The 23,117-nt window shown below is 41.0% G+C and overlaps 1 protein-coding gene across 3 annotated transcripts in view; it reads left to right on the forward strand.

Annotated features, from left to right (window-relative positions):
• Positions 1-23,117, forward strand: part of sgcd (sarcoglycan, delta (dystrophin-associated glycoprotein)) — a 170,045-nt gene that overhangs the window by 32,311 nt on the left and 114,617 nt on the right. The window contains exon 1 of one of the 3 annotated variants that reach the window (XM_046868467.1): positions 13,742-13,961. The exons of the other annotated variants lie outside the window; for them this stretch is intronic. Coding sequence (XP_046724423.1) covers positions 13,818-13,961 — 144 coding nt within the window. The 5' untranslated portion in view covers positions 13,742-13,817. Of the gene's footprint in view, positions 1-13,741; positions 13,962-23,117 lie in introns of those variants that run through there. 3 annotated transcript variants of the gene reach the window in all.

The raw sequence follows: 23,117 nt of genomic DNA on the forward strand, positions 1-23,117 counted from the left end.
ACAGGAGATTTACATTTCATTGTGTATTTGCAGTATAAACAAAAACAGACCCACGTTTTCTCCAGCGCCGGGGTTTTTTGTGTTTTTGACGCTTAAACACATTCTGGTTAATTGTGGGATGAATTTAAGTGAAAACATTTGCATAAATAATCAGTATTGGATTTGGGTGGAAAAGGAGCCGACCTTCAGAAATGTTTTAGTGATGCAGGAATGATGATGTGAGTAATAAAATAACCTCAAAAAGGTTTCCAGCAGCACGGTCGACTCTGGTTCATCCAGAAGATACGTTTTCTGAAGATTGAATATCATTTATGCATTTATGCCTATATTATGTGGAGGCTCCTCTCTAAGTTCTCCAACGCTACCTCAGTACTACACTTCCTCAACTGGCATCTTCTACCACTGTACTGATCCGTCCCTCCTCTACCACTGCTCCACTCATCCCTCCATCCTCTACCACTGTACTGATCCGTCCCTCCTCTATAACTGCTCCTCTGATCCCTCTATCCTCTACCACTGATCCCTCCATCCTCTACCACTGCTCCACTGATCCCTCCATCCTCTACCACTGCTCTACTGATCCCCCCCATCCTCTACAACTGCACCACTGATCCCTCCATCCTTTATCACTGCTCAACTGATCCGTCCATCCTCTACCACTGCTCCACTGATCCCTCCATTCTTTATCACTGCTCTACTGATCCATCCATCCTCTACCACTCCACCACTGATCTCTTTATCCTCCACTGATCCCTCCATCCTCTACCACTGCACCACTGATACCACGATCCTCTACCGCTCCATGACTGATCCCTCCATTCTTTATCACTGCTCTACTGATCCCTCCATCCTCTACCACTCCACCACTGATCTCTTTATCCTCTCCACTGATCCCTCCATCCTCTACCATTGCACCACTGATACCACGATCCTCTACCGCTCCATGACTGATCCCTCCATTCTTTATCACTGCTCTACTGATCCCTCCATCCTCTACCACTCCACCACTGATCTCTTTATCCTTTCCACTGATCCCTCCATCCCCTACCACTGCACCACTGATACCACGATCCTCTACCGCTCCACCACTAAACCCCCTGAACCGCACACAAAACTTGAATCTATATTCAAAATATAAAATCACACAATGGAAACAAGGGCTTAGTGCTGCACACAATTCATTTATGATGAGAAAAACAAATAAGCATCTCTTGAGCAGTGGTATTGATGACGAAAAAGATAAGAAAAGAATATCCAGAGTGGGTAAAGCTGAGAATTCGGCTATGGTAACCAACCCTTACCAATCCTGCAACCTTTAGGAAGCACAATTTGTGGAATCCCGAGGCAAAAAGATTTGGACTAAAACTGGAGAGCTGGTGTCCAAACCCCACGTGATTCCTGTAAATACTAATCAATTAGAAAAAATCAACAAGAGTTGGAGAAAATATTTACCCAGATCTTATGGCCTTCGATGATCTTGTTTGAGAAATTATTCTGAGAAGAGATGACAGCCCTTTTTTTTTCCGTGTTTAGAAGAAAAAAGCCATATGCTTCGTACGCGCGCTCACAGCTGTTGATGACAAGTCGCACAACAATCTAATTGACGAGCGGTGAAATACGCGAATGGGAGGCGAGTCGTGTTGTAATTGCAGCACACACAGGAGCGCATAAAGCAATTCTAATGCCCTCAGTATCACTTTGCAGGTATAAATACACCGTTCTCTGGAGAACATTCGCTTTCTTTAATAAGTTTTTATTACAATCAGGTGAGAACGAGGTTTCCACACTGTTATACCCATGACGACAGAATAGCAACTTGGCCTGGGTTCCTATGAGCTCACATTTATTCTTGGTATTAAACCTCGTCATTACGGTGCATTTCTCCAAATTTCTCGATTACTTGCAAAAGCCTGAACTTTTCCCAAAATCCTTAGTTCATCTCTCAAATGTAGGTATTCGTGTGAATGAACATCTCATCGCTTTCAGAACAACATGTTCTTTTGTCATTGTTCACAAACAACAAGTTTAGTCGTGTTGTCAGTGTGACGCTGCACGGTTTCGGTGTTTCCTGATTTGACTACGTCTGGAAATGCACAAGGCTGAATTTCTTCTATGAAATGTAACAGCATGAATGTACTATGACTGTATGTACTGTATATCGAGTGTAAGAGACCGGACAGGGTTCACACTTTTACTGTACTGTTCTGGGGTTCAATCGTTTTTCTTTTTTTTTTCTTTTTTAAATTGGAATTCTGTCTTTCGCTCTGACGCTGATTGAAGGTTCACAGATTCACCTTTGGCCCATTTTAAAGAACTAGTTTCGGTTGATCTGATGCCGTTCTCTCGCATCTCTTCATTAGTGACATTCAAGATTCGTCTGCACAATTCATCGTTTACAAAAAACAGATGATGACAACTGGTTTAATCATTTCGCCTCTAATGACTTACGCAACGAACTGATGTTTTGGGGGTTGAGACGATTCAGGTGAAAACCAGTACAATATATTTTGATACCATTGATAATGTAGGAAACAGCTGACACTGGCACACAATACGAATTCGAGATTTGTTCAAAACACAAGAAATTGCTTTTATGATGCGCTCAAGAAGTTTTGGGAATTTCATTTCTGATCTGGGAAACGCTTTGGAGAAAAACTCTAAATCTGTGGCAGCTTTTCACTGATGTCCTCAGAAATTCTAATGTTGTTTGGTTGTTTACATGTTAGCTGTCGTCTGGAGGTTATTATAACAGCAAGTGAGATGTGCAATTGGATGTTCAAAAAAAACCCTCAAATGTCCACAAACTTTTGACCTTATAATGTATGATTGATAAAACCGACCACCACACAGACGTCTTCTTAGACACAGCGATTCCAGTGAAATGAATATTTCCACACGTTTGGAGATATTTTACAAATATTAATTGAAATTCCTTAAAATTCTTTTCACCCATCAGGAATCTTCTTCCTGGAGTCTTGTTGAATCTTCTTCTATTTACCTTGTTCATTGGGAGTCATATCAGCTAGTGAGTGTGTGTGTGTGTGTGTGTGTGTGTAGGAAGCAAACACTCAGCTCAGAGTGACCCTGGTGAACCTCGGGGCGAAAGGGGCCGACCCAAGGCTCAGGTTTGCCGCCGGGTTGTTAATGACCTCGATCTCCTGTCGTGCTCAAACACAGAAGCCGTCAAACGCGTGTTAGAAATACAGAGTAACTGCTGAGTGTCGGAGGAATCGCGATCAGCGCATTGGAATTCTAATACCACCATTATCCTCACAGGGAGAGTCAACAAACACACAGAAAACTTCCATCCCTCCATCCTCTACCACTCATCCCTCCATCCTCTACCACTAATCCCTCCATCCTCTACCACTCATCCCTCCATCCTCTACCACTCATCCCTCCATCCTCTACCACTAATCCCTCCATCCTCTACCACTGATCCCTCCATCCTCTACCACTTATCTCTCTATCCTCTACCACTCATCCCTCCATCCTCTACCACTAATCCCTCCATCCTCTACCACTGATCCCTCCATCCTCTACCACTCATCCCTCCATCCTCTACCACTCATCCCTCCATCCTCTACCACTCATCCCTCCATCCTCTACCACTCATCCCTCCATCCTCTACCACTCATCTCTCCATCCTCTACCACTGATCCCTCCATCCTCTACTACTCATCTCTCCATCCTCTACCACTGATCCCTCCATCCTCTACCACTCATCCCTCCATCCTCTACCACTCATCTCTCCATCCTCTACCACTGATCCCTCCATCCTCTACCACTCATCTCTCCATCCTCTACCACTGATCCCTCCATCCTCTACCACTGATCTCTATCCTCTACCACTGATCCCTCCATCCTCTACCACTGATCCCTTCATCCTCTACCACTGATCCTCCATCCTCTACCACTGATCTCTATTCTCTACCACTAATCCCTCCATCCTCTACCACTGATCCCTCCATCCTCTACCACTGATCTCTCCATCCTTTACCACTCATCTCTCCATTCTCTACCACTGATCCCTCCATCCTCTACCACTGATCCCTCTATCCTCTACCACTGATCTTTCTATCCTCTACCACTAATCCCTCCATCCTCTACCACTGATCCCTCCATCCTCTACCACTGATCTCTCTATCCTCTACCACTAATCCCTCCACCCTCTACCACTGATCCCTCCATCCTCTACCACTGATCCCTCTATCCTCTACCACTCATCCCTCCATCCTCTACCACTGATCCCTCCATCCTCTACCACTGATCAATCTATCCTCTACCACTGATCTCTATCCTCTACCACTGATCCCTCCACTGATCTCTCCATCCTCTACCACTGATCTCTATCCTCTACCACTGATCCCTCTATCCTCTACCGCTGACGCCTCCATCCTCTACCACTAATTCCTCCATCTTCTACCACTGATCCCTCCATCCTCTATCACTGCACCACTGATCCCTCCATCCTCTAACATGCTCAAAAAATGTTGGTTGCAAATGTTTAAAAATCGAACGTGCGCTAAATCATGTGCCATGAATTGTGTTTTTATTCTGTTTAGTATGCCTTCTATAAGCCATGCTTTCTTTTACGGCGTTTAAAAATAAACACTACTAAGAATATATTTATCTCACTTGGCTGTACCTTTCAAAAAGATATGCGCCTCTGTAAAATATTTTCTTGGAAATTAATAACAAGCCCGAGGCCTGAAAACAAAACAATGTTTATATATACAGGGGAGATAGTGAGACAAAGCGGCAAAAACACAGTGACATTTATGAATGTGTGTTCACGCTATCTTTGAAGTACATTTCTGCTTGACTTTTAAAAAAGACGATGTCTCAGTCAAACAGCTTCCAGGTGATTAGTGATGCGAAACTTATGGAAATGTTTCAGATACAAGGCTGATATTTAAGAGTCAAATGAGAATGAGAACCCGAGAATTTTCTGAGCCACGAGTTCCGAGCCGCAAATTATAAAGGGTTGAATGTAAACGAATGGGATGTTCAAAAAGCTCAGAACAATCGTATGGTCAGATGTCGACAAACATTTGTCCATATATTATGTCATGGGGCTGTGAAACAGACAGTATCTGATTCTCTCTATGTACAGATTTTGTACAATGTCCTCCAGAGGCGCTTAAACAGGGAGGTCTTTTTTTAAGTGCTTGAGATTAAACGCCAAATGACAAATAAGAAGCGAAAGAAAGGAATGTCATTTTATTCAGCAGTGTGTCTAGACATTTGGACGTAATGAAAAGTGCTTTTGTACCACATCATTTTGCTACCTTTTCTTTTCTTTTAGAAAATGTATTTTGAACCATTTTTGGAAAATATTTCGTAAAAAAGGACGTCCATTATACACTCTTTGATAATAAGACTGAATTAAACATTAAAAAATAAATTCGTAATTCAAACAAACACAATCTGAATATTTGTGAAATATGTCAGCAAGCAGTGATATGCAGGGTCCAAGCACTGCTTCAAAACAGTGCCCCCAGTGGCCAGCTCTGGCCAAGTTACTCACAACAATTATGTAACCACAGATAAACTTTCTTTTGGCTTTTCCCATTAGGGGTCGCCACAGCGGATCATCCGTATTCATGATCCACATGTTCGATTTGGCACATGTCTTACGCTGGATGTCCTTCCTAACGCAACCCTCCCCATTTATCCGGGCTTGGGACCGGCACTAAGAGTGCACTGGCTTGTGCAACCCTAATGGCTGGGGTCGGTTCCCTGACCAGGAATCGAACCCGGGCCGCACCACAGCTAAAAATTTTATAAATCTTGATTCTAGCCTAATTAAAACCTTGTAAAATGCTTGCTGAAAGCTGCTTGGTTCATGAGATCCACTTACAGTTTGGCATGATGATTCGTTACACCACAGTTCAGCCTGATTGCCTGACAGCCTAAGACACAGCCATCTGATGATATATACTGTATTTACTCATCCTCATTTTACACTCGAATCTGTGCAAATAATCATTACTCACAGCTGCTTAAGAGAATTAGGCTCCACATTGCTACATTTGCCTGGAATGTGGAGGCCATACGGGGTACAAAATCTCTTTTATTTTATAAATATTGATTAATTTGTGATCCTAGAACTAGTTTGCAAAAACAAAACAAAAAAAAATAAATAAAATAAAAATATATATATATGTATGTATGTTTTGTGATCTAATAGTATGCAAATTAGTGCACAGAAAAAGTGGGCGGGGCTGAATGACCTAACACAAGTAACAAGAAGAAAAATGTCACTGTATGACTTATAGCGAGGACTGTCACGATCCCGCATCACATCTTTGCGTCAAACAATTTGCTTTACGCATATGAAAAAGCTGAACAAAAGCAATAGGGGTCCAAGCACCAGCTCCGGCGGTGCTTTTCATGTTAAACGCCGGTATTCGGCACTGCCGGGATCAGAAGCTCGTGCGAGCGCCTGTAGCTTCAGTATGATGACTCTGAAGCACTGCTGTGATAATAACAGGATTATTCATGCAAACAAATCAAACCACAGACATGTTAAGCTTCATACTAATAACTGCACAAAGCACAATTAAGCCGTTACACATAAATCTTTTACAGAACAATAACAACAATCACGCAACTTTAACAACAACAACAACAACACAAATGCCCACATTGAAAAAAAAACTCTATAGATTTAATGAAGAGTTTTTAGATCATTACAGTGCTAAACTCACTGATGTTTCAATTAATCCTTTAGAACAGCACAAATACAGAACCATCAAACATCAACAACACCACAAACTAAACAAACACCTACACCAGCAACACCTTCAATAACAACAACCAAGTACCAACAACAACATCAACACCAACGACATTCTTAATCTCAAAACGATCAACACCAAATGCATTATGAACATGAACAGCACCATCAACACCATCAACACCTTTAATACCAACAACCACACCTTCAATACTAACAGCATAAGATGTAACAATACCAACAACACCATCGAAACCAACAACACTAACAACAGCACCAACAACATAACAAACACAATTAATACCAACATCAACACCATCAAAGCCAAGAACACCAACATCAATACCACCAATACCAACAACACTAACATCAACAACCGCACCAACACTATCAATACCAACACTAACATTAACATGAACAACACCATCCATACCAAGACCAATACCACCAATACCAACAACAACATCAATACCATTAATACCAAGACCAGCATCAATACCAACAATACAAAAACAACATCAATACTATCAATACCAACCTCATTAATACCATCAATACCAACAACAACAACATCAATACCATTAATACCAAGACCAGCATCAATACCAACAATACAAAAACAACATCAATACCATTAATACCAAGACCAACATCAAATCCAACATTATTAATACCAACAAAAACATCAATATGACGACCTCATCAATAACATTAATATCAACAATACCATCAGCAACAACATGAACAACATGAACATTAATACCAACACCATCATCAGCAACATCACTATCAACAACAACAAAAACACTGTCCACTCCAACACCTTCAATACCAACAGTAACCACACACACATTTTTATTAGCAATTTATTATTGGATGAATGTATCAGTATCGCAGTCTGTATTTCTGATCATGATGATAACAGGCTCTTTTGAAATTGGCATCGATTTTCCTCTTCCCATCAACCTCAATGGATTCGTGCGATGACCTGCAGGATCGATCGATACACGCCTTTGAGGAGTGTTAGGGTTCGACTGGCCAATCAGGATTTGTTTCAAATATCGACTCTGCATTAATCTGCAGCAACGCATGCAAAACTTTATTGCAGATTGTTTCTCACCTGTTTCCTCTTCCTCTCTCCCAGCCATCATCTCTCTCTCTCTCTCTCTCTCTCTCTCTCTCTCTCTCTCTCTCTCTCTCTCCTCTCTCTCTCTCTCTCTCTCCAGCCATCATCTCTCTCTCTCTCTCTCTCTCTCTCTCTCTCTCTCTCTCTCTCTCTCTCTCTCTCTCTCTTCCTCTCTCCCAGCCATCATCTCTCTCTCTCTCTCTCTCTCTCTCTCTCTCTCTCTCTCTCTCTCTCTCCTCTCTCCCAGCCATCTCTCTCTCTCCCAGCCATCATCTCTCTCTCTCTCTCTCTCTCTCTCTCTCTCCCAGTCATCATCTCTCTCTCTCTCTCTCTCTCCCTCTCCCAGCCATCATATCTCTCTCTCTCTCTCTCTCTCTCTCTCTCTCTCTCTCTCTCTCTCTCTCTCTCTCTCTCTCTCTCCTCTCTCCCAGCCATCTCTCTCTCTCTCTCTCTCTCTCTCTCTCTCTCTCTCTCTCTCTCTCTCTCTCTCTCTCTCTCTCTCTTCCTCTCTCCCAGCCATCATCTCTCTCTCTCTCTCTCTCTCTCCCAGTCATCATCTCTCTCTCTCTCTCTCTCTCTCTCTCTCTCTCTCTCTCCTCTCTCCCAGCCATCATCTCTCTCTCTCTCTCTCTCTCTCTCTCTCTCTCTCTCTCTCTCTCTCTCTCTCTCTCTCTCTCTCTCCCAGCCATCATCTCTCTCTCTCTCTCTCTCTCTCTCTCTCTCTCTCTCTCTCTCTCTCTCTCTCTCCTCTCTCCCAGCCATCATCTCTCTCTCTCTCTCTCTCTCTCTCTCTCTCTCCTCTCTCCCAGCCATCATCTCTCTCTCTCTCTCTCTCTCTCTCTCTCTCTCTCTCTCTCTCTCTCTCTCTCTCTCTCTCTCTCTCTCTCTCCCAGCCATCATCTCTCTCTCTCTCTCTCTCTCTCTCTCTCTCTCTCTCTCTCTCTCTCTCTCTCTCTCTCTCTCTCTCTCTCTCTCTCCAGCCATCATCTCTCTCTCTCTCTCTCTCTCTCTCTCTCTCTCTCTCTCTCTCTCTCTCTCTCTCTCCTCTCTCCCAGCCATCATCTCTCTCTCTCTCTCTCTCTCTCTCTCTCTCTCTCTCTCTCTCTCTCTCTCCCAGCCATCATCTCTCTCTCTCTCTCTCTCTCTCTCTCTCTCTCTCTCTCTCTCTCTCTCTCTCCCAGCCATCATCTCTCTCTCTCTCTCTCTCTCTCTCTCTCTCTCTCTCTCTCCCAGCCATCTCTCTCTCTCTCTCTCTCTCTCTCTCTCTCTCCTCTCTCTCTCTCCTCTCTCTCTCTCTCCTTCTTCTTCTCACTCTATTAACACCATAAATACCAACAACACCATTAACACCATCAGCACCAAAACCACCAACAGCATCATCAGTACCAACAACAATACCATCAATGACACCATCAATACTATCAACACCAAAACTAAAACAACAACACCAACACCAACACCATCAGTACCATCAATGCCGTTAATTTCAATATCACCATCAACGCCATTAATACTATCACCATCAGTACTAACAGCACCACCTCATCACCATCTGTACCAACACTACCACTGTCAACACCATCAGTAACAACACCACTACCATCAACAACATCATTACCAACACTACCACCATCAACACCATCAGTACTAACAGCACCACCATCAGTACCACCACCACCATTAACACAATCAGTACCAACACTATCACCATCAACACCATCAGTAACAACACTACCGCCATCAACACTATCAGTAACAACACTATCAGTACTAACAGCAACATCAACAATATCAACACCATCGGTACCAACAACAATACCATCAATGACACCATCAATACTATCAACACCAAAACTAAAACAACAACACCAACACCAACACCATCAGTACCATCAATGCCGTTAATTTCAATATCACCATCAACGCCATTAATACTATCACCATCAGTACTAACAGCACCACCTCATCACCATCTGTACCAACACTACCACTGTCAACACCATCAGGTAACAACACCACTACCATCAACAACATCATTACCAACACTACCACCATCAACACCATCAGTACTAACAGCACCACCATCAGTACCACCACCACCATTAACACAATCAGTACCAACACTATCACCATCAACACCATCAGGTAACAACACTACCGCCATCAACACTATCGGTAACAACACTATCGGTACTAACAGCAACATCAACAATATCAACACCATCGGTACCAACACCATTGGTACAAACACCACCACTATCAGTACCACCACCACCACCATTAACACAATCAGTACCAACACTATCACCATCAACACCATTAGTACCAACACTACCACCATTAACACAATCAGTACCAACACTATCACCATCAACACCATCAGTACCAACACTATCACCATCAACACCATCAGTAATAACACTACCACTATCATTACTAACAGCACTATCAACAACATCAACACCATAAGTGCCAAAACCACCACTATTAGCACCGTCATTACCATCACCACCAGCAAACAACACTACCAGTATCAACACCACCACCAACACTATCAGTACCAACACCGCCACCAGCACCACCATCAGTACTAACACCATGAGCACTATCAGTTCCAACACCACCACCATCAACACCATCAGTATCAATACCAAACACCCCCTCATTGGATCAATAATGACCTCTATTTAAGGAAACGTGTGTTTTCCTGTTTGCATGATGATGATATTGTATTTGTGTTTTGGTTTAGTGTGTGTGTTTAGTGACAGGAAGTCACTCAGCATGTCCTAACAGGGGACTGAAGTCTTTTTCATGTGAAGCTGAAGGTTTTTAAAGATCTTCAGGACTCCTGGTCTGGAAACATTGCTGTCTTCATTGTTATCGCAGATTTAAGAGGAACACAGAAGGTTTTTAGATGATTTCGTTTTTTAAAAGATTGTAGAAGAAAGCCGACGTTTCTCAGTGGAACACAAATGTTTTTTTTGAGGAACATATAGAAGGTTTTATGGGTTTTGCAGAAGTTACATTGAAAACTGTGAAAGGATTTAAAGGAACACAGGACATTTCAAACTATTACATTTTTAGACGATCATAAAATGTAATCAGAAGACTGAAAGTTTTTATTTTTATTTTTAACAGTTTGTAATCAGCTAAATTGATTAATTAATTAATTAGTTAAGTAAGATAGATAGATAGATAGATAGATAGATAGATAGATAGATAGATAGATAGATAGATAGATAGATAGATAGATAGATAGATAGATAGATAGATAGATAACAAGCAAATGTTATATAGAAAATGCTTTGGAAATCGAAGCAAGCATCTCACACACACACACACACACACACACACACACACACACACACACACACACACACACACACACACACACACCTCATCTGTGGTTCTGGAACACAATAGTAATTTGGCTCGAGTGCTGCACAATGTCACCTTCCACGCTGAGCTGTAATGTTAGAGAACAGCCCCATCACTGCTGCCCTGAAGTGAAGCGGCCCCTCCAGCAGGGGGGATAATGTAGTAATGTAGTGTCAGCATTGGCAGTAGTGGGACATTGGCATCGTCTGGTTGACCCCGACTGCAGACGCTTCAGCCTCGAGGCTGGGAGAGTGTGGAGTGTGAGGCGAGGGCGAGTCGGCGACGCCCCTGGGGCACTTTATCACACAGCGGTGGCGTCTTCTCAGCCAGCTGTCACCTCGTGCACTCCGTCAGTGTCACACGGTGTTTCAAAAAGCAGGGTGATGTTTTCCAGTTTATTCATGAGTCATACGGTGCTTCTGTCCGTGTCAACCTGCTTTCTATTTTACTGTGATGCTTTTATTTATTTTTATATGATATCTGAGCAAGAGACAGATTTGTGTGCAGTATTTCACTAAAGTAAAACACATACACACGACAGACGGACGGACGGACGGACGGACGGACGGACGGACGGACGGACGGACGGACGGACGGACGGACGGACGGACGGACGGACAGACAGACAGACAGACAGACAGACAGACTGACAGGCAGACAGACAGACAGACAGACAGACAGACTGACAGGCAGACAGACAGACAGACAGACAGACAGACAGACAGATAGATAGATAGATAGATAGATAGATAGATAGATAGATAGATAGATAGATAGAATCTCACACATACTCCACAAAATCTAGTAGAACATCTTCCCAGAAAAATGAAGCTTATTATAACAGCAAATGGGATGAGATGAGATTTACAGGTGTAAACAAACTTTCCTGTATTGTGTATTTTCTGTTCATTTTTCTGTCATAAATTTGACTTTGATGTAGAAAAAACTCCTGGTATCATTTGATCTTGCTTTCATTTGTATTTTTAAAATATTGAAATAAAAAAAAGAATCCTGCCATTTTAACAGGGGTTTGGTGTAGACTTCGAGATGCGTCGGTTAAAAGAAATCCGGGATGAGTCATGCGCATTGCGTGCCGCCTTGTTTACAAACAAGCAGATATGTTTATTGCCAGCTATCGGTCTATGAATAATTGAAAACCCAGAGGACTGTCAGAACAAGAGCTGAAAATAAAATAGTGTATCAATAATCTGCTACGGAGGCTAAAAAAACATAATACAGCCGACTTTACTCTCGTCTGTCGTCCGTGTCGTAAATACACTCTCTGTTCCGGCTTTGGATACAATACTGTTTTGATTTTAATTACGCTGCATGCGACAGAGACGGACGAGAAATTATTTACTTTGATGCCACAAAAGGAATTGATTCTCAGATTAGTAATTTTTATTTCCTATTTTTGTGCTATCTATCACCATGTATTGTTAGAACGACTGCTGTCTGATGTTTGAAAAGCTTCCACAGTCTTCTGACTAATATATTGGCCAAAAGTCTGTAGACACCTGACCTATGAGCTTTTTTGTTGTGGCACACTGGTCATCCCAGGCCAGCATGGAGAAAAAAGAGTGTTTCTTTTAATTGCATGTGTGTGTGTGTGTGTGTGTGTGTGTGTGTGTGTGTGTGTGTGTGTGTGTGTGTGTGTGTCCCCACCTGGGTTGTTATTAGATTTGATTATTGGGCTCAAGCTAAATCATGATCCTCAAAACAGGATAATCAAATCAGGATCCTCAAATAGGTTCTTCATTAACAATGTTTAATGTCTGTCTTCTGGGAAGATGTTCTGCTAGATTTTGTAGGGATTTACAGTATGGAGATTCATTCAGCCATAAGGGTTTTACTAAAGTCAGGTACTAATGTAGCTGAGAAGGTGAGGAGGCCTGGAAACGGAAAGCAGATCTATACAGGATTGTTTGGGTCTTCTAGTACAATTCTGTGCGTCCAACTTTTCAGGAACAGTTGATGAAGAACCACATGGCTGGAAAATGTTGGGTGTCCCAATACTTTTGGCCAAGGTATATCCTGTAATATGTACCGTTTGTTGTTGTTTTGTCTGCTGTCGATATTCTGGGTAAATAAAAACCCTTTCTTCTGTCTGAACATATGAATTTCATGACAAGGACAAATTGGCGAGAAACGCTTTCATTTCTCCAGCACGCGAAGGTCTTCCAGGTTATTTTTAGCATCTTAATGTTTCCCTGAAAACATTTTTTTTTCCGAACGATTACACGTGTTTTTTTCTCCTAATGAAAAGTCCTGGTCCGGACTCTGCCCTTTCCGCCATGCTGCAAGGATTTAATTGGTGCGATTATTTTGTGGCTCGTGCGTCTGGAAAAAAACACAACAAAGCCTTTCAGATGTTGACCGTGGGCGAGGAGCAGAGCGCTGCCGGGTTAACGTCTGCCCACGTTATTCTCATTCCACGGCCCCACCAAGAATCTCCAACTTGGCCTGTTTTTGTGTGACAAAGGACAAAGACCTCGATTGATACTCAGAGTGAAACATCAGAGACAACAGGATCATCAGCTCTCGAGGATTTTCTCTACATTCAGATCTTTAATGATGGTCCTCAGCAGAGAAGGTCAGCCGGCACCTGCGTTTTATTACATTTCGGGATATCGAGGTCTACGCTCAGACCAGCGCAGGTCATATAGACGCTCAGGTGTGCTTTCAGAACCAGGGCCAGAATGGAGAGGAAAAAGAGTGAGTTTTTGTGTGTGTGTGTGTGTGTGTGTGTGTGTGTGTTGTATTTCATTGTAATTACAGCATATTCTGGAAAGTAACAGGCTCCTATTGGGTTGTTATGACATGTGGTCACATGTCTGCGTCTAGGTGCTTTGTTACTCAACATAACAACTAAACAAGGGAAAAAAAAGGCCAGGTGTGGGTGATGAACGCGATCCTCGATCTCCTCGAAAATGTACTTTTTGATTCACAGAGGTCATGAATTTGACGTAAGAACGAGGAAAGGGGGTGTGGAACAAACAAAGGAGAAATATTGTGCAAAATAATTATTATTACATTTCAATATGACTGCATGAATGAAAAAAACGGAACAAAAGAAATAATCTAATAAATAAATAAATGTGAAAATGCATAAATGTTCTTCCCTTCCTGCCTTATATATATATATATATATATTTTTTTTATTTTTTTTATATAGTATATATACAGTACATGATTTTTTTAATTTTTGTATAATATATTTTTATACTTAGTTAAACATTATTTATTTATAGTTACACATTTATTATTTGTTTATAATTTTTATACTTTAGATTTTTATTTCAATTTTTTTTATACTCGACAAGGACATTTACAACAGAGACTTTTCAAGAAAAGCTGGACGTTGTGAGGAAAAGTCGGCGAAAAAACAATTCAAAGCGGTTGTCGCACTTTTTCCCGAACCGTTTATACTTTTGCGTTTTCTTTCCCGTAGAACTTGCACAACAACACACAATTTGTTTTCATTTTAAAGCCCCAGGAAATAATAATGTGATGAGGTAAATATCGATGCTTCTGCTGGAGATGATGTATGTGGAGATACAGTTGTGGCTCCAGTGAAAGGAGACGTGTTGAATCGTGTTCATTGGGTTTCTTGCTTTAGTGATGACGTTCATTCTCTCTGTATGAGATTCCTGTGTGTGATGCAGCTCTGATCTACTGCACTTCTCTATAATACTGATGCTTTCTGTAGACGTGGTGTCATAATGATGATATTAAGAGGTGGATCAGGATCGATTTACTCCATATATAAATGACACACTTTTTTTTTTTTTTCATTTAGATCCCGGGACTCGGTTTTGAGGAAGCACAATTGTAATTTGACAGGTTCTGCATCACCCAGATTAGCAGCTGTTAAAAACCATGCGTGTGATCTTTAAATAGGACACGAAGGCGAGAACTTGGTTCCTTTCGCATGCTGTCACATCTCTCCGATATAAAGCCGAATTGAGAGCAGTATTATCGCGTGGATTTTTCCTTAGTTTTTTTTTCTCAAGCTATTAGAGATTTCCTGTCTACAAATTTAACGAATGCTCTCCAGATATATCCATTTACACACACACACACACACACACACACACACACACACACACACACACACACACATGCAATCAGTTTCCAAAATAGCTTTCAGATTAGACTAAATAAAGTCGCTGGTGCTAAATGAATCAGTTTGCACACATGCCAACAAGCATTTTACAGTTTTAAGCAGAAACGCAGATCCCAAATCGCATTTTCATTAATGCACAAGAAACAGAATACATTTTGCTCGATTAATAGTTAAGGAATAGATTCAGTAGAACATGCAAGTGACTCGGCCTGCAAGCTTTTGAGTGTTAACAAGTTGCAAAACTTATATCTTGACTTATATCAGACCAGGGTGTAATTAGTATTTAATTAGTACAGTATAAACTGTTCTCGGTTTACACTATAACAGCTATATAACGGAAAAAAACCCTTTCTTCTGTCTATACAGATTCATATGTATCACCACTAGACAGAACAACAACAACAATAACAACAACAACAACGGCACATTTTTAGAAAATGGCCAAAAGTATTGAACTATACTAGTATATAACTATTGAACACCTTTGTGATGAATGTAAACACTGACTGCACCCCAGACCTCCTCACCTTCTCACCTACATCAGTACCTGACTTTACGAACACACTTGTAGCTGAATGAAGCTCCACAAAATCTAGTGGAACATCTTCAACAGTGAGACAATGTACCTAAACACAAAGCCAGCTGGATTTTTGTTAAGAGAGAAAACACGTGTAATCATTTTCAGGAAAACTTTAAGATGCTAAATATAACCTGGAATTTCTCCATCATGTGAAGGTCTTCTAGGTTATATTTACCTAGTGGCCAGACATGGGAACTGCAACACAACGCTAATAAATAGAGGCCACTGGGGCAGGGATTATGTTGCTCCATGCTCACTTTGTGAACATTTTCAGTGGTGGAGCAGCAGTCAAGAAGCTTAATGGGATGGTTTACAGCTGTTGCGTAAAAAAAAAAAAAAGAACATTAAAGAAATAGCTACTAAAATGTTGCTGTATATCAAATTAAATGTAATAAATATTGACACTGTGTTTATAATCTACAGCATTAATTCTCTTCTAAGATTTATTGTAAAAAAGCAGGAGACAGAGGGAATATAGTGTGATAGATAGATAGATAGATAGATAGATAGATAGATAGATAGATAGATAGATAGATAGATAGATAGATAGATAGATAGATAGATAGAGCAGAAAGCAGACAATATGTAGAAGATTTCAGGACATGACTCAAAAGCAGGAGGTTATTAACACTCTGACATGATGGCGATGGCCTCAGAAACATGGGAATGAAGAGAAAATGTGAAGAGCTGTCGCGCAGTAAAGCTGAGGAATCCGGGACGTAGACAGTGGAGAACAAGGGGAGAAACAGATTAACGGAAAGAGAGATCAACATGGGGGGGGTCGCATGAGGGTGAAGTTTCATTGGTATGCTGAACAGGTGGAGAGAAACCATGAGCACTGTGTGGGTGAGGAGGGGGCGGAGCCTCGGGTTGGGGCAGAGATGGATATGTGAAGAGCTTTGCAGATTTCAGAAAGATCTTTCTATCATCTATCTATCTGTCTGTCTGTCTGTCTGTCTGTCTTCATTGTTTGTCTATCTATCTATCTATCTATCTATCTATCTATCTATCTATCTATCTATCTATCTATCTATCTATCTATCTATCTATCTATCTATCTATCATCTAATTTATGTTATTATAAGTGAGATTGACAGGAAGTAAAAAACTCTGCACTGAGCAGCAAAACCACGTCACTTTCCATCCTTTCTGGTCCATTTGTACTTTCAGCATCCGATTTTCCCTCCATTTTCTCACCGGTTTGGCCCCGCCCACCAGCCAGCTCTCCGCTGTCATACAGAATGCAGCAAAAAAAGAAAAAAGCATCATCACACCTTCACAGACAACACAAACAAACGAGAGTGCTATCATTTTCGTACACCACCTGCCCTCACAGACAGCCATGAGCGGATTGCATCACTGTGATTGACAGGTGGGAGAGGGTTTGCCCCTCCCACTCAGACACTATGCTCAGTTTTCGATCTCTTTTATAGGATGCAGACGGTGATGGCTTTGCGCCACTCGGAGGCGAGGTTTATTGTTTCGTTTAGAGCTCTTAAAGCGTTCAGAGCTTTGGCTCACTGCATCCCGAGGTCTTCAGAGCAGTAAGTGTTGGACATTCCACAGTCTCGGGTGAGGATGGAACAGGTCAGACAGCTCAGACAGCTTATTTTAATCAAGACTAAAAGGACGTTTATGAACGAGCACTTTGGTTCTCAAGTCGTTTTCAGTGTCTTCAGTGAAACCGAATGCCATTCAAGACTAATCTTAAATATACTGTATAAACACAATGTCGTCACTTGATTGATTTGTTCATTAAATTGAGCTGTAAGTGCAGCTCCAGCGCATGGTGAATCCGCTCATCCTTTAAAACCATAGGCACATTCTTCTATTATGAATTAATGAAAGCACGGGCATTGTTTTATTACATCATTTCCCAATATTACAAATTCATAGCCTCTTTTTTTTTATATCTCAAGGCTGCATTAAACGATCATTTAAAGTTTTACTACGTTGGTGAACATCTGCTTCATCTCACAACAGCACGTACAGGATTCTCTGAAGCTAATGATAGAAAATACCAGCCGACTATCGGCTCGCGTTGCCAGATGAAGTTCTTCCCTGACACCTCTGCCAAATCGAGCCATGAGGCACGAGCTAATATAAATAATTCAAACAACCGTCCGGATAAACACCTGGGTAAAAGAGATTCGAAATATCCCAGTGGAAATATTTACACATGTTATATAGGGACGGATCTCGAAACGAGGATGAAAATCCAATTATCACCGAGCATCCTGTGGCACTTTCACAGAACCGACGAACCCCTACCACCGTGCTAACTCACACCTCTGCTAATGAGGCTTACGCTAACACTGCAGGTTTTTTTTTCTTTCTTTCGTGTTGCTATTTCAGATGTGTCGAGGTTTCCTGGCGCCCCAGGCGAGTTTGATTCGTCAGCTCCCGGTCTCTGTGGTCGTCTTTCTCGCTCTCTGTATTCTCTCCTTTCTCTCGTTCTCTCTCAGGGCCCTCGTAAGTCCCCTGTGATTTGCAATCAGGCTCAGGCGCATAAGTCCTCGGGCTTGTTTACTCTCTGACAGCGCCGTTATCTTCACGTTCATAATTTCACCTCTATTTATAAGCACCCCTAAAGCCCCGCCCCCCGCTCCAGCGATATAAAAGGGGCCATAAAGAGAGAATGGAAATAGCCTATCCTCCATAAAAAACGTCAAATTTGTTTAATAGATTGGATAGAGCCGCTCTCTCGCTCGGGAGGACGACGTGTGCGTTTCTCAGGGCCCAAGCTGGAACCCGAGGCGTCCCTGGTGAAGCGTGTTGCACTGACAGACCTACATCATCAAGTCATCAGCTGCGGCGTGCTGACGGCAATTTATTTGATTGCGATCGATGCTGTTCTTGCTGCGCACTTATTTCCCGTCCCTACCTCCGAGCATGCCAAATAGCGGGCTAATGAACAGCTATTAGCGTCTTCTTTTTCTTTTTTCTTTCAAAGATCTCGCCGTCTCTCCGTTCGCTCCGTTTGAACGACGACTCTTTTCATGAAGGGGTCTTAATCCTGACAGCTTTTCATCACGTCTTTGTCTAAATGCCAAAAACCAGTGAGCACTCAGACGCCCCTCCTTAATCAGACCCTCTCCCAATTCTCCATGATGCTAATTTACGGCGGATTTTCCCCCAACCCAAGGTTCTGAAATGAATCTGAAGCTTTTTAATATCCAGCCAGAACAAGAGAAATGGAGTTTTGTAAGAATAGACTCTGACGATGCTGATAATGAATCCCTGTTCTTCTCTGTAAACAGGATTAGAAAATGAAAAAGCCGAGAAAAAGAAACCTGAGCGTGAGCTACCAAAGACTAGTTCTGATTTCTCATACACTAATACACTTTTTTTTTTCACCCAACCTAGACAGGTAGAAATATCTCATTACGAAGAGTAAAGGGAGTAATTATTCATAAATGAAAGCTTAATGACAGAATATTCTAGAAGAAAGTCCTTCAGCTTGCCGTTTTATTGATTATACTCTCTACAGGTTAGTTGGATTTAATAAAAGGAGTCCAAAAGGCACATTCGGGAACCATTAAGATCTTTAATTTTCGGGAATAGAGAAGCACGAGGTGAACACAAGAGCTACAGCCATAATACAGATCTCTGATGAACGGTCTGAGGTTGAGAAAGGCTTATTAGCGGTGATTAAAAAAAAACAGGAAGTGGAGCTGCTGAGCATTTCAGACAATGATTGAAATAAAATAGTCTGGCGCTGAAATTGAGTAGTCTGGAAATAGTTCTACTCTAAAAACCGTTGTTAGATTCTTTCTGTAAATAAAATGTTGTGGGTTTTTTTTCATTATAGTACTGAAGTTTTTAATTTCAGTTCTGTGTCACTCGGTATGTTTCCGTCTGGTTTTAGAGCGAAAAAAAAAGAAGTGTTTTTGATGTCACGTATTTTAAGGCACAATTAATTTTTGTTCTTGCTCTCTTTGCAAATTATTTCTTCACCCCTGGAGCACAGAGAGTTAAGGGCCTTGCTCAAGGGCCCCAAGAGTGGCAGCTTAGTGATACTGGGGCTTTAACCCTCGACCTTTCGCTCGGTAACCCAACGCCTTAACTACTAAGCTTTACTACCTCCTGCTCTAGTAGGAATACACACTATAATAGACAAAAGTTTGTGGACACCTGAACATAAGATTGCGTTTTCTTTTTTTTTTGGAAAATCCCATTCCACATTTAGTCCCTGTTTACTGTTAGAATGAGCTCCACTCTTCTGGGAAGATGCTTCACTAGATTTTGTGGAGATTCATTAAAATTATCCCATATAGAAATCTGATATACAGCAATATATGCAAAGAACATATTGCATAGATGTTCATGTTTGGATTTTACATATATATATATATATATATATATATATATATATATATATATATATATATATATATATATATATATATATATATATATATATATATATTAGTTCACAGTAAAAAAAGGACAGTTATGCAGGAGTTAAATTAAAACTAATGTTTAAAACCTGTGTGCCAACAAGTAACAGGGAACAACAAGAACCCAAATCTAACAAACAGAATGTAACAAAACTGTACTATTGCAACATTGCACATTTCTTTCACATTTTCAAAGTAACATTGGGAGAACATTGCATGATACAGCAATCAATTTGCACTTTCTCCTGATCTGGAACACTGCATTTGAGTGATTTTCCCAAACTGGAGCCACAATTTTGGAATAATGTCAGTCCCAAACTTAGATATCTAAAAGTAAAAAAAATAAAAATAAACAAAAGAGGGAAAACAAGAAACACCAACCTTTTTACAAAGAAATTAAACAAGTTAAGTTTAATTATTAAAGAAAAAAGGAAAAAAGAAACCATACCGGAGTCAAAAATACAAAAATGTGGAATGATGTAACACCAATGAGGTCTCTGAAATAGTAAAAGCATGAAAAGTTTCACACAATTTGTTTTAACACGAAATCAAACGTTTCAATGTAGATAAGTTTCAGATACAGTGAACGAAGTGTGTTTGTTCAACATTTTGGCATATTTGCAATGGATATTTCTAGCAAAGTGAAACGAACGTCGAGAGACAAATCACAGGCGTCATTCGTTAGATATGATACGCAGTCACGGCAAAACTGAGACCTTTATTAAATAAAGAGCGACAGAAGGTTTTAAATATGTTGATGTTTAAGTGTAACTCATTCAGAAATACAGAAAATATCTTGTAAAATCTCCACATTTTTTCATCCAAATCCTCCTTGTCGCCGAGTCTCTCTTGCAGGAAGTACTGCGGGTATTGCGAATGTAAGGCGCATGCGCAACATCTGCATTTCCAGCAAATCAGGTAGAAAGAATGTCGTTTGATCAGGTTAGCATCGGATCATTACATTCATGGTATGAAAAAATGATTTGGAACAATAATAGTTATTTTATAGCATTTTAAATATATCTTATTTGAATTGTTTGCTTCTATTTAAAGAAGATCCTGAATCCCTCCATTCCCCTGCATTTACATGTGTGCATTTGGTGGATCGACATCCAACAGCTAGAGCTGTAAGCACAAGATTGACCTCTCAAATGACTCTCTAGGAGTGAATCGATGTTGAGTCGTCCCATGAGCAAATTCTACATGAACATCTACTGTAGGGGACACTGGTTTCACATAGTAACAAATTCCATGACCCAAAATCAGGTGTCATATTTTATGTATATATGGTGTTACACAATATATTGAAGTATATGTATCTTACATATGTATAGAAACAGTAGATAGTAACTTTTAAAAACTTATGTACATATACTTTATTATATATGTCTCAAGCAACCAATAGAACTATAAATATATTAATCAATATTCACATATATTATCATTTCATATATGTTCATATATGGTGTAGATCAGATTTCTGTATGGGATACATCACTGCACACCTTAACAATGATGGAACTGTAATAAATGGACATTCAGTGTTGAGGATGAGGATGGGATCCCTTTTGAGTCTGGTTCCTTTTAAGGTTTCTTTCTCATGCCATCTCAGCGACTTCACCACAGTCTCCACTGGCTCACTCATTAGAGCCAAACCTCTAATTATAAGAAACAAAAAAAACTTATAAAATTTACAATATATTGAACCAAGGTGTTTAATAGGGTTAGAGCTCTATAGCAGGAGAGCTTCCACATCATCCAACCATATCTTCATGGAGCTGGCTTTGTGCACAAGGGGTATTGTCATGCTGGAGCAGGTTTGGGTCTTGTGGTTCTAATGAAGAGAAACTTTCACGCAAATCCAAAGACGTCCGATATAATTGTGCGCCTCCAATTTTATAGTAAAAGTTTGGAGAATCCCCGGTCAGGGAACCGACCCCAGCCATTAGGGTTGCACAAGCCTTAGTGCCGGTCCCAAGCCCAGATAAATGGGGAAGGTTGCGTTAGGAACCATCCAGTTAGGGCATCCAGCGTAAAAACATGTGCCAAATTAAACATGCGGATGGTCCGCTGTGGCGCCCCCTAACGGGAGAAGCTGAAAGAAAGTTTTAGTTTGGAGAAGAACCACATATGGGTGGAAAAGTCTGGTACTTGGTGGCACAGTGTACACGTTTTTACTTCCTGGTATGGAGACACATTACAGCTGTATATTACGGTATAAAAATTGTAACACTTCTACATTGTGATGTTTGTCAGTAGGTCGTTGCAGGTTGACGTTGGAACTGCGGTTTTGTTTGCTTAACAGTTTACGGTTATAACCGTGTGCCGGTGTTCCCGTGTAAAACGTCCTCTATATTCACCACCTATGTATTGCATTGTATTCCGTAATCTTGAACCTGATCTTCAGAACCCGGGCATATGGGCGAGACAGCAGGACAGATTGTATACTGCGTTTTTGCATTTACTTCTGAGCGCCGCAAAGATAGAAACCCGTGTTGAATCCGGAGCAGATTAGCGTGCACGCTCGGTTCTTAACGAGATGATTGATGCAATTAATTAAACTCGTCTGCGCTTAATTAATATTTAATGCTTCATTTCTGGTTCGAGTTCCACGCCAGACGCAGACCATCTGACTGTATAGAAAATACTGTAAGTTCCAAAGTAACTTAGTAACTCATAACGTAGGTTGTTCTTCTGAGTGTAAAATGGGCTTTTGTGTTTTATCTCGGGTTTGCTGATGCCATTTGAGGAACAAAGTGCCGCAT

This window comes from Silurus meridionalis, chromosome 15 (genome assembly GCF_014805685.1).
Source record: "Silurus meridionalis isolate SWU-2019-XX chromosome 15, ASM1480568v1, whole genome shotgun sequence".
Classification (NCBI taxonomy): domain Eukaryota; kingdom Metazoa; phylum Chordata; class Actinopteri; order Siluriformes; family Siluridae; genus Silurus; species Silurus meridionalis.